The sequence below is a fragment of the Homarus americanus genome, unplaced genomic scaffold, assembly GCF_018991925.1.
Source record: "Homarus americanus isolate GMGI-L3 unplaced genomic scaffold, GMGI_Hamer_2.0 scaffold32583, whole genome shotgun sequence".
Taxonomy (NCBI): domain Eukaryota; kingdom Metazoa; phylum Arthropoda; class Malacostraca; order Decapoda; family Nephropidae; genus Homarus; species Homarus americanus.
In genome coordinates, this window is record NW_024713129.1 from 19,582,459 (window position 1) to 19,602,139 (window position 19,681).

At 39.3% G+C, this 19,681-nt stretch overlaps 1 protein-coding gene across 1 annotated transcript in view; it reads right to left on the reverse strand.

Annotated features, from left to right (window-relative positions):
* Window positions 1–1,485: 1,485 nt before the first annotated feature.
* The window catches only part of LOC121870380 (extensin-like), a 41,362-nt gene continuing 23,166 nt past the window's right edge, over window positions 1,486–19,681 (reverse strand). Inside the window, exon 3 of the mRNA XM_042372195.1 lies at window positions 1,486–1,629. Coding sequence (XP_042228129.1) covers window positions 1,486–1,629 — 144 coding nt within the window. The remainder of the gene's footprint in view (window positions 1,630–19,681) is intronic.

The following is a 19,681-nucleotide window of genomic DNA, read 5'->3' on the forward strand; positions in this document are numbered from 1 at the left end:
CTGTAAGTCATGGTATAAGACTTCTTCGAAACCCGAAGTCGATAGCTTTGTTGATGATGAAATTGTGGTCGACTAAGTCATATGCTTTGGTGAAGTCAATGAAGGTGACAGCCAGAGACGTTTTTCGTTTTTCCAGATGGTGGTATATGTAGTCGAGAAAGCTGACAAGACAGTGAGTGGTGGAGGAAGTTTTCATAATACCAAATTGCTGAGGATCTATAGCGCCTGTAATATCAGCATAAGCCAAGCCCAGTCAAACACGAAACTTTCACTGATTAAGCTGGGTATTGGTGTGTGTGTGTGTGTGTGTGTGTGTGTGTGTGTGTGTGTGTTATGAGTTTGTCAACACCATATGCCACAGTGAAACGGGATTTCTAGCATTACAGAAAACAAATACACTGGTAAAAATTACCACATACACTTTAATAATTTTTACAACATTTAGATAAAATCCTGTAAATGTTTTGTTAACAATTTACAAAATTTTTACACCCCCAAGGGATATATATTTTTATTATTTTACAGTGCCACCGTTATATTTACATTATCCCTGTGCATATAGTGGTGGTTCTGCAGTGCCAAGGTGACAGACCGCTCGATGCCAGGGGTTGAGTGTCATGAGCCGCACCTGACCACAGTTAGTGCAGCGTATGACACCCATAACGACCAGGCTATTGTCTCGTTATATAGTTCCTGTTCTCTCTCTCTCTCTTTCTCTCTCTCTCTCTCTCTCTCTCTCTCTCTCTCTCTCTCTCTCTCTCTCTCTCTCTCTCTCTCTCTCTCTCTCTCTCTCTCTCTCTCTCTCTCTCTCTTTCTCTCTAATCTCTTTATCTCTCTATCTTTCTTACTCTAATTTGTTTTCTCTTACTCTCTCCGTGTACTTCTGAATATATCATTACGTATCCTTTAATTCCTCTGTTTATCTCCTTTTCTCACTAATATTCTATTTCTCTGTCTTTATCTCTTTCTCTTACAAAACTAATTCTCCATTTCTTTCTTTCTCTATCCTTCTCTTTATCTACATTTTTATTTGTTTATCTGTCTCATTTTCTCGTGCTATCTCTAATTCTGTTTCTCTGTCTCTTTGTTTGTTTCCCTGGCACTGTCTGTCTGTCTCTGTCACATTTTTTTTCCCTCTGGCTCTTCCTTTCTTCTTTTTTGCTTTAGTTTATTTTTAACTTTTCTCTCTCCCTCTCTCTAAATTCGTCTGTGTTGTCATTGATTTTTTTTTTACCTTTTTGTTTGTCCTTTTGTATCTCTCTGACTTCTCCATTTTGTCTCGCGTTCTCTTCATCTGCTTTTGTATTGTCACTTCCTTTGTTGTCTACACACATACATACATACAGAGAGAGAGAGAGAGAGAGAGAGAGAGAGAGAGAGAGAGAGAGGTATCAAACAACTTCTTATAGTCGTCACCATTAAAGTAAGTCACTTCTATGAGGATGATTCCCACCACACTCAGAAAGTTGATTGTGTTAATGAGTCCTAAGGGGACCCCTGTGTTAATGGTTCATAATCATAAGGGGGCCCCTGTGTTAATGGTTCATAATCATAAGGGGGCGCCTGTGTTAATGGTTCATAATCATAAGGGGGCCCCTGTGTTAATGGTTCATAATCATAAGGGGGCCCCTGTGTTAATGGTTCATAATCATAAGGGGACCTTTATATTCTGTGATACAGTTCATAATCATAAGGGGGCCCTGTGGTTCATAATAATAAGGGGCCCCTGTGTTAGTTCATAATCATAAGGGGGCCCCTGTGTTAATGGTTCATAATCATAAGGGGGCGCCTGTGTTAATGGTTCATAATTTAAGGGGGCGCCTGTGTTAATGGTTCATAATCATAAGGGGGCCCCTGTGTTAATGGTTCATAATCATAAGGGGGCGCCTGTGTTAATGGTTCATAATCATAAGGGGCCCCCTATGTTAATGGTTCATAATCATAAGGGGGCCCCTGTGTTAAAGGTTCACAATAATAATGGGGCCCTGTGTTAATGGATTCTAACCATAAGAGGGGCCAGTCTTAATGGATCGTAATCCTAAGGAGTCCCTATTAATAATGGGCTTCGGTAATAAGTGACCCCCTGACCTAATGGGACCCAGTCCTTATAGGCCCTAATGTTAATGGATCCCAGTCGTTATAGGTCCCAACCACTCATGACCCCCAATCCATTTAGGCTCCAATCTTCATAGGCCCCATTCCAAATAGTCCCCAGTCATAATAGGCTCCAACCCTAAATAGGCTCCAGCTAATGGTAACCTAATGGGCCCCTAAAACCTGTGGGCCCCAGTCTGTGGGCCCCCAACCTAATGAGCCCCAATCCTGTAGGCCCCAATCCTAATAGGCCCCAGTCATAATGGGCCCCAACCTAATAGGCCCCCAGTCCTGTGGGCCCCAACCTAATGGGCCCCAGTCATAATGAGCCCAATCCTAAGCAGGCCCCCAGTCATAATGGGCCCCAACCTAATGAGCCCCCAGTCATAATAGGCCCCAATCTAATAGGCCCCCAGTCATAATATTTAGCCTAATAGGCCCCCAGTCATAATAGGCCCCAACCTAATAGGCCCAACCTAGCCAAGTACAGTCATAATAGGCCCCAACCCTAATAGGCCCCCAGTCATAATGGGCCCCAATCCTATGGGCCCCAGTCACTGTGGGCTAGCCTAATAGGCCCCCCAGTCATAATGAGCCCCAACCTAATAAGGCTGATCATAATAGGCCCCAACCTAATGGGGCCCAGTCATAATAGGCCCCAACCCTAATAGGCCCAACCCTAATAGGCCCCAGTCATAATAGGCCCCAACCCTAATAGGCCCCAGTCATAATACTCCTCAATCGCAATAAATCTCTGACATATTTCTTCATCTAACCCAAAATAAAAACACACGAAATTAAATTTGAGCTTGTGTCCCAGGTGCGAATTTGTCTTAATGTTTCGCTTTGTTGTCAAGACGAAAGCGTTTGTTTTGATTCCCATTCTGGTGACGTTATGGCATCCGTCTTCATCCGCGTTCGTGTAACTTTCATTTAGGTCGTTCTTCTGGGGAATCCTGATGACGGATTTTAGCCTCGTTTTAGATGTTTTGGTTGTCTCTTAGTATAGTTGAGGGAGGGGGAAGAGTTTTGATGTTCTGCTCTGTTGTGTGTGTGTGTAATAATAATAATAATAATAATAATAATAATTATTAACGGTTTATTGAAGGAGCTTGGCAGCCAGAGGCTGAAAATATACAGTTACATATTTGAGAATGGGTTACGAATTGCAATGTATACAAGTAACATAAGGTGGCTTCGATAAGACATATAATAACTAGATGGGGAAAGCTCAAACTACAGGGCATTTCTTTATAGTGACAGTGTAGGGAGCAGTGTTTACTGGGAGTGAATACACTGATTTATTACATGTTATTGATAATTTTTACAATGGTTGGGACTGGGCTGTTCTTATAGCGATCAGTTCGTGCACGTATGGGCTGGATGCAATTCTCGGACTAGGGATCTCAGGTGGTAGTAGGAGCCGGTGTCGGGGATGGTGTAGAAGCTTCTTACCAAATTTGCAGATGAGGTCGTGGTGATGGTCAGTGAGAGTCGAAAGGGTCAGTGTGTTGAGTGCTTCTTGATATGTGGAGTAGGAAGGGAGAGAATAATCTTGCATGCCCTCTTTTGCACTTTTTCTAGGTGTTTACGTTGTGTGGCATTTAGGGAGGAAGACCAGGTGGGGGAGGCATAGGTGAGCTTGGGAAGTATGAATGTTGTGTAAACACTGAGGAGCTCGTGTGCAGGAACTCCGAGGGACTTGAGTCGGCGGAGGAGGTGGAGACGGAAACTGGAGGATTTGACAACTTCACTGACGTGTGGTTTCCAATTTAGTTTGTTGTCTATGGTGACGCCGAGGAGCTTCGTGGAATCTACAACCTGGAGTGTATTCGGACCTAGAGTAATGGAAGGAGGTGGGACAATGTCGGAGGAGAGGTTGATGTGCATAACCATGGTCTTGGTATGGTTGATGGTGATATGGTTGTTGGTGACATGGTTGTGTGTGTGTGTGTGTGTGTGTGTGTGTGTGTGTGTGTGTGTGTGTGTGTGTGTGTGTGTCATGAGGGATCAGAATGTTCATAATTGACATGGATATCCTCATTAGTGGTGCCAAGGTCAAACAACTTCCAGTGTTGTGTTCAGGAAGGTGTAAAAAACCCGTCTAGTTAACTGTCTTTCCTCACCTGGTTGAGTCCTGAGAGCGGGAGATTATTATTATTATTATTAGTAGTAGTAGTAGTAGGAGTAGTAGTAGTAGGAGTAGTAGTAGAAGTGATATTATTATTATTATTATTCTTGAGGTGAGGTTACTCCTGTTGATGATGCAGGTTAGTGTTGTGACGAATATAGTTGGGAACATCACAACTAAAATCTCCTACCTCACTTGTATCACTTCCAGACCGTCAGAAGTTCTCCCTCAAGAAGGACATTGCTGAGTTGAGGAAGACTTGCCGAGTAAAGTTTTAATTAATATCAAGATGGAGGAGGAGGAGGAGGAGGGTGGTGGTCGGAGAGAAAGTTGGGGGAATAATTTTATTTGTGAAATATTCCTCTTTCTCTAATTTTTTTTTCTGTCTCTCACTTTCAATCTTTCTCGTTTTCTCTCTTTGGTTGTCTGTCTCCACTGAATGTGCGTATCCTTCCCCCAACACCATCACACCTCACAAACACGCACACTTTTCACCCTCCCCTTCACTCCTCCACCTACATCCCCCCTAACCCTTATACCCTTCCCCTCCTCTTCTACCCTCCCCTTCTACCCTCCCCTTCTACCCTCCCCCTCTCACCATCCCCTCAATACCTGCCCCTTTCCCTTCACCTTATATCTTCCTTCACCCTTCCCTTCACCCTTATCCCCTCCTCATCAGCTCCTTCCCTTCACCCTTTCCCCTTCACCCTTTCCCCTTCACCCTATCCCCTCCTCGTTACCCCTTCACCCTCACCTTCCTTCACCCTCCCTTTACCTCTCCCCATAATCTTCAACATAGATCTCTGCCGCAGGTAACAAAATTTAGCTTTATATTAGACCGCCTGACAGCTAATATATGAAGCTATTATAGAGTCATTTTATATAGCCATTATAGGAGTTAACGTCATCCAGGTGGAAAGATCGGGAGAAATACACCAAAGAGGAAGAGGAAGATAAAGAGGAAGAGATGTGGGGAGGAGGAAGATGAAAAGAGGAAGAGATGAGGGAAGAGGAAGAGATACGGGGAGGAGGAAGAAGCAAGAGGAAGAGGAAAAGGAAGAATAAGATAAAGAAGTATAAGAATAAAGAGAAAGAAAGAGAGATGCGAACAAGAAAGTGAATAAGGAAGAGAAAGCTTAAGACAGAAAGATGAAGACGAAGAGAGAGAGAGAAAATGAAGAAAATAATAAGAAAGAAAATTAATGACAGAAGAAGAAAGAAGAGAGAGATAAAGAATAGATAAAGATAGAAAGAAGATGAGGAAGAGAAGGAGATGAAGATAATAAAGAGAAGCACTAAGATAAATCTGAAGAAGGTAAAAAACTGGATAATGAAGATAAAAATGAGAAATGGGGGAATGAGATTGGCTATGACGATAAATCAGAGGAGGAACAGATGAAGTGTGATGAAGGAGAGAGAGAGAGAGAGATAGAGAAAGGGAGATAGATAGATAGACAGACGCTACAGGTAATAGATAGATAGATAGATAGATAGATAGATAGACGCTACAGGTACTAGGTAGAATGAGAGAGAGAGAGAGAGAGAGAGAGCTACATAGATAGATTCATGGACAGTAAAAGACAGAAACAGACAATTATGCACCCAGACAGACACACAGACAAGCATACAGACACACAGACAGACATACAGACAAGCATACAGACACACAGACAGACACACAGACAAGCATACAGACACACAGACAGACATACAGACACAAGACACATACAAACAGACACACTAATGATAACTACATGAGATCGCACCAAATATTCTGAAATTTCTTTTAAAAATTCCCAGCGGCACAGTTATGGCCATACCCTCACACACCCTAAATATTTATGAGTAAACCTAACACAGCCTCACACACCCTAAATATTTATGAGTGACTCTAACACACCCTCACACACCCTAAATATTTATGAGTAAACCCAACACACCTCACACACCCTATATATTTATGAGTGACTCTAACACACCCTCACACACCCTAAATATTTATGAGTAAACCTAACACACCCTCACACACCCTATATATTTATGAGTGACTCTAACACACCCTCACACACCCTAAATATTTATGAGTAAACCCAACAAACACTCTCACCCTATAAATTTCTAAGATTCGAGCAAAAACATCTTCACACACTCTAAATTTCTATGATTCAGGTGAACGCGACAATTAAGAGTTTCCTGTTTGTCACGAGCCCTCATAAATCCGTTTTTGGATAACAAGTCGGATTTAGATCTAGAATTGTTTTCATCATGTGGATTTTTATGGAGTGAATAGAGTTTACTGAAAGTGTGTGTGTGTGTGTGTGTGTGTGTGTGTGTGTGTGTGTGTGTGTGTGTGTGTGTGTGTGTGTGTGTGTGTGTGTGTGTGTGTGTGTGTGTGTGTGAGGTAGATGATGAACCACTATGGATAAATACAGAAAACAAAACAATAAAAGAGGCAGAAATGTCGAAGGATTAGGAACAGAGAGAAGACTATTTATAAAGAATAGGAAGAGGAAGACAAATAAAGAAGTGAAGAAAGTCGTCGAGAAATAACGTAGAAGTGGAGGAAGAAATGAAAAATGTGATAAATTGAGGGAAAACGGGACCAATAAGAGATATGGAGGCATGAGGTTGAGATGAGATGAAAGAGGTAAAACGCACACACACACACACACACACACACACACACACACACACACACACACACACACACACACACACAGATCTGAAGGCTAATGCTGAAGTGGTAATATCATGGAGGCAATGCTACTTCGATACAAATATTCAAACGTGTGTGTATGTGTGTGTGTGTGTGTGTGTGTGTGTGTGTGTGTGTGTGTGTGTGTGTGTGTGAATATGTTTATAGTGTAGTTATGGTCTGAAAATTAATGTCGTGTTAATTTAAATATGTAAGAAAATTTCAGGTGTGCTGGTAGACATATACCTACACACACCTGAATTATTAATGTACATGTTTAATATCCGGGGTTTATAGTTGAGGCGATAAACTGATAATGGAACGTGTGTGTGTGTGTGTGTGTGTGTGTGTGTGTGTGTGTGTGTGTGTGTGTGATGACTTTATTTTCAACCCTTTGGCTGCCATGTTCTTTCAATAAACCGTAAATTATTATTATTATTATTATTATTATTATTATTATTATTATTATTATTATTATTATTATTTAACACTCACGCGCACACAAAAAATTTACCCCTGGTGTGACCTTAATGATATCTTTCACGCCTCAGTAAAAATCTTTATAAGAACACCTTTTTCTAAATTGAATTAAAAAGATAAGAGTCAGCATGACGCGACCGTGACACTGGAGGCGCTACACATTCAGCGTTGGGAAGGCTGCTATGGTGTATGAAAACAGGTTAGAGAAAAAAAACACTTTTTAAACGACACTTACAAATTTCAATCCACAATGCCACTTATTGAAAGTTTTCCTTGAAATTGATAAGTTTATTAGTGCCTGCGTTGTATTATAATTTTAGTTTATTTCCCATATATTTTGAGGTCATATAAACGTGGTGTAAAGGTGATGTATTTGTAACAGTAGGGTGAAGGCCTACAGTACCTGGAGCCGCGGTGTGACCCTCTATACAGTACATATTGTTAACGTCACGCCGTGCATCGAACGCGAGAATTTTTTCAGCCCATTTAATTTTCAGAGATAATTTACGTCAAAACCATGATAAGAAATTGTTTTTCAATATTTCAAAATAAAAATAAGTTAAGTTAGGTTTGCTTAATTAAGTTAGGGTAAGTTTGCTGATATATACGGCCACGTCAGCCACCCGCCAAACTCTCCTCTAAGTTTCAATAAAGTAAAAACAAAATTAAAAATCAATTAATTTTCCTTGATGAATATTAAAACTTTATTAATTAAATGGTAAGTTTTATCTTGGATATTTTCACAAAGCCTCAACAGCTTTCCTAAACACACACATTCTGTACCTTCTTATTATTTATCTCTATTCCCATTTATCATTCATCATTCAGTTTTCTCATTATTTCACTTTCCACAAATTTACTTCCTATTTGGTCTATGTCTCTATGTCCAGTTGCCTTCTCCAATCACATATCTTTCTTGACAAGATAACTTAAGTTATCAAGTCATCGTACTCAAGGGGTTAAATCATCGTATTCAAGGCGTTGGCATCGTATTAAAGGAGTTAAGCGGACGTCGGTCTTATTAACGAGTAAAGAAAAGGGAAGATAGGAGAATGAAAGAATAAGGGAGGAAGTAAACAAATGAGATAAATCAGATAACAAAGAAAAGATTCGTAAATCTGCATGACGTGGGGTCGATTCCTCAAAAACTTTGTTAATTTCACCGTAGCGGACAAAACTCACCCCTACAGTTTTAAATACAATTCCGTCGACGGGGGTCGTCGTGTTGACAACCATAATTTTATAAAATTTGTGTAGCGAAGGACACCGAACCACAACGCTCGACTTGGGGGTGTGGCGGTAAAACGAACTAACAGTATTGGAATGTGAAGTGTTGACAACTAGCTGCCCTTGGTCTACCCGATCGTATTTTTTTGTGAATGAAGAACAACAGATCAGTTATTTCATGTTTTTTTTTTTACTTTACCTTTGTTATGGTCAACATTGTGAACTTTTCAAGAGACTTCTGCCGCATCTACCGCCAAATGCATGCTCGTCTAGCTGCTGGAGACATCTCATTTACAAACGCTGTTATTTATTACACTCTTTAGCGGTTTAGCCTTTACCAGACTCACTTGTTCCCGCCAACGCTTGTAAACAAAAGGTCCTCCGGCATACCAGCCATAGAGTAGGATGACCCATAATGCATTAGGGAAAGGGACTGGTTCAGCAACCCTATCCTCGACGACCCCACACGGAGGGGAAAAGGAAGGGGCGGTTTAAAAGTCGCGAAAAGTTGTTGACGATGTTTTTCCCATGATCAAAATTGACTGGTTTTCCCAGTCGATAATGACTCCACCCATTGTAGAAATTGTTAGCTCAGAAACTTGCCTTATTCTGTTCAGACAAAAACTCACAAAACTGCTAAAAAGTTCAATAAATTATCTTATGTAAGCTTACTTGATTAATAACAGCGTATGTAAAATTAACCTAATTTAACCTAACCTAACCAAACCTATCCTATCCTAATCTAACCTAACCTAACCTAACCTAGCCCCTCCCTCAAGTACGGTTAAGGTGTTTAATCATCAGGTGAAGTAAACTGGGGTTGCTAATCTTCAGGTGATTCAAATTAACGTACGAACCTTTAGTAATTAACCATTGAGTCGTATCTTAAGTGAGTCAACTATACATATTTCCATCACGCCATTTAAGAGGAATATCTTAACTTTTGATTTTTTGAGAGAGTGGTTCCTGGTGGTGTCGTAAGGCGTGGAAATATCACCTATTTTTAGGGAGTTAAATTTCAATGTCTGGGACCGGAGATAGTGCGGGAAATAGGGGGATGTTATTTTTGTTATTATCTATATTTTTATTTTGGTGTGTGTGTGTGTGTGTATGTGTGTGTGTCCGTCATCATCCTCTGTCTCTTTCTCTCCTTCTGTCTCTATTTTCAATTTGTTTTCTCTCACTATCTCTTCTTTTATTTGACCTCTCTCTCTCTCTCTCTCTCTCTCTCTCTCTCTCTCTCTCTCTCTCTCTCTCTCTCTCTCTCTCATATTTCTTACATCTATCTCTGTCTAACTGTCTCTCTCCTTATATCTGTCTGTTTATATGTGTCTGTCTATCCCAGGCTCATTAAATATAAATAAGAAAAACTTGTCTATACTTGCATATAAACTAATGTACTGCACCTATATAAATTTACTATTATACCTGTATGCATTTATATACCTGTACACACTCATCTATCTATATACAGAAATTCCTATATACACTAAATATACTTACATTGAGAACGGAGTATATACTTTCTTGTTCTATATTACGGGCAATATATGTTTACAAAAATTAATCATTGCAGTGTTACCAGATCGAGAATATTTACTTACTTGATACACGATATATGTTTTCATTATCAGAATCATAATTGTGATAGACATGAAAAAAAAATTATATAGGCCTATTTCAGATCAGTTTGTCCTAGGCCTTTCTGGTTCTCACGTCCAATTGTGAATATATATATATAAACAGTAACCTCAACTAACACACATGTAATATATATATATATAATGTACATTTATTTATCTAACGTATTGTTCTTTTTTCTCTCAACAGGTGAGTATTACGTAACTGAGTGTCCAGGTACATTGAGGAAAGTGAGGTAAGTGAGGCAAGTAAGACAGATAATGTGACGAGTGAGGGAAAACTAGGTACGTACGTGAAGAAAGTGAGGTAAGGGAAGAAAATGAGTAAAGTGAGGCAAGTGATGTGAGGATTGAGAGAATGTTTGGCAAGTAATATCAGAAGTGAAGGAAATTGATATAAGCAGTGATTTTTTTTTTACGAGGACTAGCCCACCCGAGCACAGGTTATCGACACACAACGGGGCCTAGGGGACGAAAAAAAAGAGTAAAAAGAAGTTGAAAATAGAAAAGAAAAACGTTTTACTGTGTTAATCTACACCACGAAGATACCGGAAAAACAACTTTTTAAAGTGAGACATTGTATGAGTATGGAAACACAGAAGAAGGCAGAGCATTCCACATTTTGGCTGTGTGAGGAAAGAAGGAGGTACTGTAATGGGTTGTTCTAGTGTGACGACAGCCACAGAGAAATGGTGGGCACCGCGGTACACAGGATGCGAAATCCACCGAACATTGCCCGTTAAAATACCTGTAAAAGAGAAAGAGTGAAGCAAGATTGCGGTGAAGAGAAAAGGAAGAAGAGAGTAGGTGAAAGAATAGAACCTTGTGGGACACCACTTTTTGGTTGAGAAAGAGCAAGAGATCGATCCCTCGACAACAACTGCCATGGATCGGTTCTCAAGGAAGCTAGAGATTAGAGAACAAAGTGGGGGAGAGAAACCAAAAGAGGGAAGTTTAGAAAATAAACACTTGTGCCATACCCTGTCAAATGCTTTGGAGATGTCGAGGGCCACGACGAAAGTTTCCCCATAATGCCCAAGAGAGGATGACCAAAGATGGGTACAGTAGGAGAGCAGATCACCAGTAGATCTCGTCTGGAGAAAGCCATACTGGTGATCCGACAAAAGAGAATGGAGTTCAAGGTGACGGAGAAAATGGGAGTTCAAGATAGTTTCGAAAATCTTAGAGAGGGATGAAGTTAGGGCAATGGGGCGATAGTTAGAGGGATTAGAATGGTCACCCTTCTTCGGGATGGGCTGAACCAAGGCATGCTTCCAAGAACAAGGAAAAGTTTGGGTTTTGAGGCAAAGTTGAAAGAGGCGAGCAAGTACAGGAGCTAAAATTTCAGCACACTCCCTCAGAACACATCCAACCTGGATAACACACCAGCAACCCTACGAGTGGAGATTGTACGAAAGTGCAAAGGTTCAGTAGGAGGTATAGAGTTGGAATCGTCTAAGGTGGAGTTAGAGGAGAACAAGGTGCCAAAGAGATTGCGTTTATCAAGGGGGGCAGTTGGCTATAGAGTTATCAGGTCGGAAGAGAGGAGGAAAAGAGGGAGTGCAGAAGTTATTACAGATGTTTTTGGTTAAGGACCAGAATAATTTACTAGAAGAAGCGTTAGTCAGGACAAGCGGTCTTTCTTTCTATAAAATTCCGCTTGGCCCTACGAAGAATAACCTTACAACGATTCCTAGAAGCAATGAAAGAGGAGTGGGGAACAGGAGAAGGAGATAGTAAGGTAATTAATGTGAACAATGAGGACAATCATGTGAGGAGTGAGGCAAGTGAGGTTAATCATGTGAGAGGTGAGGAGAATCAGGTGAAAAATGAGGAAAATAGTGTTAGAAGTGAGGAAAGTCGTGTAAGGCGTGTGGAAAATTATGAGAAAAATAAGGAAAATTATGACATGAGGACAATCACACAATAGAGTATTCGTATAATTACTTACCTGTCTGTCTGTCTGTCTCTCTTTCTCTTACTGTCTCTATGACCCTTCCTCTTAAATTCATTCTGTCTGTCTATCTGTCTCTGTCTTTCTCTCTGTTTTATTGCCTTATTCTCATTTCTTCTTTCTTTCTCTCTTTCTCTCTCATTTTGCTTCTCTGTTAACTTGATTTTATTTGCCTCTCTCCTTTCTCCCCATTTGTTTTATTTTCGTATTTTCTGTGCTTCTCCATCTTTCCTTGTCTTAATCTCTCTTTATCAGCGGGTTTTAATTGCATTCTCTCTCTCTCTCTCTCTCTCTCTCTCTCTCTCTCTCTCTCTCTCTCTCTCAATGCTTAATGAATGATAGATGCATTAGATTTAATTTTTTTCCAATCCCTCTCATCTTCCCTCTCTCTTCCCCTTCTTCCTCCCCTTTCGCATTTTTTTTACACCTCATTCGGCTTCCTTCTCTCCCTTCGTCCTCCTACTTTCCCATTTTTCTCTTTCTCCCCTTTTCTTCTCCCTTCCTTCTCCCTACTCCCACTGTTTGTTCACCCCACCTTTCCCTCTCCTTCCCCCTTTCCACTCCTCTCCATTCCCTCCCTATTCTCCTCTCCACTCATCTCCATCTCTCCCTCTGCCCCTCTCTCTCCCTCCCCTTCCTTATCTCCCCTCCCTCCCATTTCTTCTCTCTCCTTCCTTTCCTTTCCTCCTCTCTACCCTCCTTCTCTTCCCTCTCCTTCTCTCCACTCCTCTCCCTCTCCCTGTCTTCCATCACTCGCTGTTATTACATTCCCCAGTTCCTTCGTTATCAACTATGGTTATTACAACCTTATTCATTATTACATAGGGTGATGGCGTTACCTCTCTCTCTCTCTCTCTCTCTCTCTCTCTCTCTCTCTCTCTCTCTCTCTCTCTCTCTCTCTCTTTACTTTCCTTCCTCCTCTCTCGTGGTCTGGGTGGCTAAGTTAATCCGTCTACATGGAGGTGCAGAACAGGCATGGCAGAGACGAATTGGTCTTGTTCCTGGCAAACACAAAGAGAGAGAGAGAGAGGTTTGATAATTGGTTGAGTAATGATAATAAAAATAAAATCGTCATCTTTAACGTTATTTTGTGGACAAACGTAATGTCATAGAGAGAAACGTTTGAAATCACTTGTGACATAACTTTTGTCGAGAAATCTTATGCATGAAATCCCTTCCTTCTGCGATGCTTGATTCCAGAGTTTTTTTTTTAACATATATTTTAACTTTTCATGACCTATGACCTATGACCTGACCCTTCAGCCTTCACAAAAAGTTCAGTGGTTATTGTGTAACTAATATAGTTCATTCCACAGCGTTTGGTCACACACACACACACACACACACACACACACACACACACACACACACACACACACACACACACACACACACACACACACACAGTACCTGAGGCCGTGACCCCGCGAGCCTTGGTACACAGGGACGACGCTTCAGGTTACATAACTTGAATATTCCAGAGTTGCTTGTGATTAATGATAGATTGTTGGCAAACTAACATAACCAGAGTTGAGATGGATTGTGTGCGACAGTGGAAGAGGTGAGAATAATGGAGACGTTGGTATAATTATTAAATCGTGTGCGACAGTGGAAGGGTTTAAGAATAAATTATATCGTCTTTATTTAAATCTTGAAGAGTTGTTAGTTTAGTGCTAGAGATTGACCGTGTGTTAAGGTGTTGAGGCAGGTGTATTATATATATAACGATATACGGTAACACACACACACACACACACACACACACACACACACACACACCAGCAGTAGTCTCCCCTGGCCGCGACTGGGAGGAGGGAGGGAGGGGAATGTAATATATATCCTGCACTCGAGCAAGTTGTAATCCCTTCCTCCCGCCCCTAACATATATTGCCATTATTATGTGGAGGCCGAGTGGATACAACAATGTCCTCCTGCCCTAAGTGTCGTTAGTTCGATCTCGGGGCACTACCAGCTATAATGGGTAACTAACTTTGGAATTTAGGAAAGTGAAGGCGACTGAGTGCAATCTCGACCACGCTGCCTCTTTGTGTACCGAAGGCTGAATTTACAGTGTACTATATCCACACCGTCCTTAACAGGTAGTCATTATTATTATTATTATTATTATTATTATTATTATTATTATTATTATTATTATATAGCCAGGTAAGGCACACAGTGATAAGTAATAATACAGTGGGTGTTAGCTCAGGGCTGGTTTGTAATTTTCACTTGTTTGAGTTTAATTTGGATAACAATTGATCTAAATTTAACGCGCGTGAATTTTTATTACAGTGCAATATTGGATTTTAATATTGATATTGGCTTTAGATTTCCTAACAATGATTTTTTTTATCATATTTTACTTCTACTACAAATGGATTTTTATTTGAGATTAACTGGACTTTGATATAAGTTAGATTTAACCCAATTATAATTAACTTTTAATTCCACCATCATTAACTTTCTTTATGACAGACTTTTGATATTGATATAATTACGTTACTTCTTAGAACAGTTAATTTGTTATAATATAAATTAAATTATATTTTATTTCCTATATTAACCTTTAATACGCTTTCGGGTTATTAATATATGTAATGTCTTGTTTAAGTATTATAAAACCTGTCTTCCTTTATTACCTCCATCCCAGGTAGTCAAATGAGCACCTAATTCAATACACCCAGCTTAACCTAACCATTAAACTTGGTATAGTTGTAATTAGACCCAACCTTAATGGTCCAATTATGTAGACTGATCTGATAAACCCATTTTTATAATCATTGACCATTGAACTTTGACCTTTGGGAATGAGGTCAATAAAATAATTCGCGTGTTATAGGCTTTGGTCCAATAAATATGTAATTGGTACACCTCTTGCTGATATCATTTGTGGTTTATGACTTACGGCTGTCCAAACTTTATGTTAGTTCAGAGAATGAGTCTTTTTATAACCGTAATAAATAATAATAATAATAATAATAATAATAATAAATTGATGATAATAATAATAATGATAACAACAACAATAATAATAATAATAATAATAATAATAATAATAATAATAATAATAATAATAATAATAATAATAATAATAATAATAATAAAAAATAATAATAATAATATTAATAATAATAATATAATAGCAATAATTACCATAATAATAAGAAAACGAAGAACAAGAAGAACAACAAAACAACAAATAAAAATAATAAAAATAAAAGGCATTAAATGAAGAAAAAGAACAACAACTACAAGAGGTAGCCAACACGACCATGGCACACACACACACACACACACACACACACACACACACACACACACACACACTAGCACACACACATACCTACACACGTGTACATAAACATCATTAACCGTGTGAAGTTAACAGTCTGTCGTTTTCAATTCGTTTCCGTTGGCCTGAAGTTTATACCCAGTAACTATGATAAACACAGGAAGCTGTGATAAACAGAGGAACTAAGATAAACACAGGAATTAAAATAAACAGGAACGGAAATAAACAGGGGAACTAAAATACAGGAGTTAAAATAAACAATGGAAGGAAGCTATGATAAATAAAGGAACTAAAATAAATAGAGGAACTATAATAACCATAGGAACCTATGATAAACAGAGGAACTAAAATAAACAGAGGAACTAAAATAAACAAAGGAAGGAACCTATGATAAACAGGAACTAAAATTAACAAAGGAAGGAACCTATGATAAACAGAGGCACTAAAATAAACAAAGGAAGGAACCTATGATAAACAGAGGAACTAAAATAAGCAGAGGAACTAAAATAAACGAAGGAAGGAACCTATGATAAACAGAGGAACTAAAATAAACGAACTAAAATAAACAAAGGAAGCAACCTATGATAAACAGAGGAACTAAAATAATCAAAGGAAGGAAGCTATGATAAACAGAGGAACTAAAATAAACAGAGGAACTATGATAACCACAGCAAGCTATGATAAACAGAGGAACTAAAATAACACTGGTCTACAAAAAAATATTTTTTTTTCTGGCATGAAACCTTTTAACTGTTTTTTACTAACTTTAAGGTGCTGAATCCAAATCTGATCTCAGATTTGCTCCATCACGTAACGTGCCAGAATTTACTGAGCTACCAGAGATTGAGGATATAGACCGGAATTCACCTGTTTCTACTGATGAAGATGAAAAGACTGATCTTTTCAAGCCATCTGGTGAAGATTGTGAAAAGCCAACGTTGTTTACTCAGTCAGAATTGAATGATCTGGTCAGAGATCTAAATTTGCCAAAACAGTCTGTTGAATTGTTAGCTTCCAGGCTTCAAGAGAAACGACTCTTAAAACCTGGCACGAGTGTCTCCTTTTATCGCAACAGAGAAGAGCAACTGCGGAAGTACTTTCATTCATATGACCAGCTTGTTTTTTGTAATGATGTAGAAGGACTTCTTCTCTCCATGGGACTACCAGCATATGATAGTAAGGATTGGAGACTTTTTATTGACAGTTCTAAATGGAGCTTGAAATGTGTTCTTCTTCATAACGGAAACAAGTATGGTTCAATTCCAATCGGACATTCTGTACAAATTAAAGAAGAGTATGAAAACATTAAGACTGTTCTAGAGAGGTTACAATACCATGCTCATGAATGGTTAATTTGTGTGGACTTGAAAATGGTAAACATTCTATTGGGCCAGCAAGGAGGGTACACAAAATACCCCTGTTTTCTGTGCTACTGGGACAGCAGGGCTACAGCAGACCATTGGGTGAAAAAGAATTGGCCACCAAGACATAGTTTGACGCCTGGTGACAAGAATATCATTAACGATCCTCTGGTTGACAGGAAAAACATTGTCCTTCCTCCTCTGCACATAAAACTTGGTATCATGAAGCAATTCGTCAAGGCTCTTGATCATAGTGGAAAGCGACGAGAAGAAAAAGGCAGGGATTTTTGATGGACCTCAAATAAGAACACTACTCAGAGATCCACACTTCCTTGCAACAATGACTGAGGCACAGGCAAGAACTTGGAATGCTTTCTCTAATGTGGTGCGGAACTTCTTAGGGAACAAGAAAGCGGACAACTATCAAGAAATTGTGGAAGAGCTGCTCTTGAGTTTACAAGCACTTGGATGCAGAATGAGTATCAAGGTTCACTACTTACACAGTCACTTGGACGAGTTTCCAGAAAATCTGGGAGAAGTGAGCGAGGAGCAAGGGGAGCGCTTTCATCAAGACATTAAAGTAATGGAAGAACGTTACCAAGGTCGATGGGACTCGAACATGATGGCGGACTACTGCTGGAGTTTGATGAGAGACATTCCAGAAGCTGTACACAAGAGATCGGCCAAAAAGAGGAAGTTTATGTAACTGTAACTTGATCTTAATACTTGCACTATTTCTACCGTACATTAATTGTTTTTTTTCACCCTTCAATGTTACATTTAAATATTATATGTGCATTAACTTTCCAATTTGATATTAACAATTTTTGATTATAGAAAAATACAAATTATAATGCTGAAAAAAATTATGTATACATGTTTAAACCGTCAATTTTGATCCAAAAGTTTACTTTTCCCAGCAAAAGTGCAATATGGTATATCTCAAAAACCTGATGTGATAGACAAAAACCAAAGTCATATTTGGATTCTGCACCCCAAATTTACTTAAAATCCGTTTAAAAACCTTGTGCCAGAAAAATTGTGTTGACCGCTGTAATCAAAGGAAGGAAGCTATGATAAAGAGGAACTAAAATAAACGAAGGAAGGAACCTATGATAAACAGAGGAACTAAAATAAACAAAGGAAGGAACCTATGATAAACAGAGGAACTAAAATAAACAGAGGAACTAAAATAAACAAAGGAAGGAACCTAGATAAACAGAAAAACTAAAAACCTATGATAAACAGAGGAACTAAAATAAACAGAGGAACTAAAATAATCAAAGGAAGGAACCTATGATAAACAGAGGAACTAAAATAAACAAAGGAAGGAACCTATGATAAACAGAGGAACTAAAATAAACAGGAACTAAAATAATCAAAGGAAGGAACCTATGATAAATAAAGGAACTAAAATAAACAGAGGAACTAAAATAATCAAAGGAAGGAAGCTATGATAAATATAGGAACTAAAATAAATAGAGGTACTATGATAACCACAGCAAGCTATGATAAACAAAGGAACTAAAATAAACAGGAACTATGATAAACAGGAAGCTATTATAAACAGAGGAACTAAAATAAACAAAGGAACTAAAATAAACAGAGGAACTATGATAAACAGAGGAAGCTATTATAAACAGAGGAACTAAAATAAACAAAGGAACTAAAAATAAACAGAGAGGAACTATGATAAACAGAGGAAGCTATTATAAACAGAGGAAGCTATTATAAACAGAGGAAGCTATTATAAACAGAGGAAGCTATTATAAACAGAGGAACTAAAATAAACAGAGGAACTATGATAAACGTTGGGACAAAGATAATCCGATTATCAGTGTCCTCCAGCACCACAACTCAGCCTCAGGGTAGCGTTGGTGAGAGGGAAGGAGAGGGAGAGGAGGAGGGCGGAGGGAGAGAGGTAAGAGGGAAGGACGGATAGAGGGCGAGATGGAGGGAGAGAGGTAAGAGGAGAGGGAGAGAGAGAGGTAAGAAGGACGATAGAGGGCGAGATGGAGGGAGAGAGGTAAGAGGGGTAGAGGAGAGGAGAGAAGAAACAGAAGGGAGGGAGAGAGAAACAGAGGTAAGAGGGAGGAAGGGAGAGAAGTAAAGAGAGGAAGGGAGAGAGGTTGGAGGGAGGGAAGGAATTTAGAGAGAGGGAAATTGGGAAAGATACAAAGGTAGGGAAAGAGGGAGCAGAGAGGAGGGAGGTAGGAATAGATAGAAGTAAGAAGGGGAAAAGGGAGTAGGGAGAGATGTTGAGGGGGGATGGATAAAAGTAGGAGAGAGGGAGAGATAGAGCTGAGAGGGAGGGAGGGAGGAGGAAGACCGAATTAATGTCACTGCCCTTAGTGACTAGAATGAAGTGATTGTGTTTGTGGTCTTCCATGTGTGTGTGTGTGTGTGTGTGTGTGTGTGTGTGTGTGTGTTTGTGTTTTATCTCTATCTCTCTTATAATCTTCCACTCTCCAAACCACCCACAGCTACACCACATTCGAACACACAGTACTGTTATGCTCCCCGAACATGGAAAACATAAACAGACTGGCTACAGCACAGAGGAGACCCTGTAAACTAACTCTAACGAGAAGATATAAACACAAGAACAGTTAATAATTATAGAGTTAAATGTATGCCCCGTGGCTCCTATACGATGACTTAACCTCTCGAGTACGATATTTTAACCTCGAGTACAATATTTTAACCCTTTGATTACGATAAAATGTTCCCTTGAGCAAGATGACATTGTACTCAGGAGTAGTCATGGTACTCAAAAGGTTAATTTACCTTACTTAACATACTCA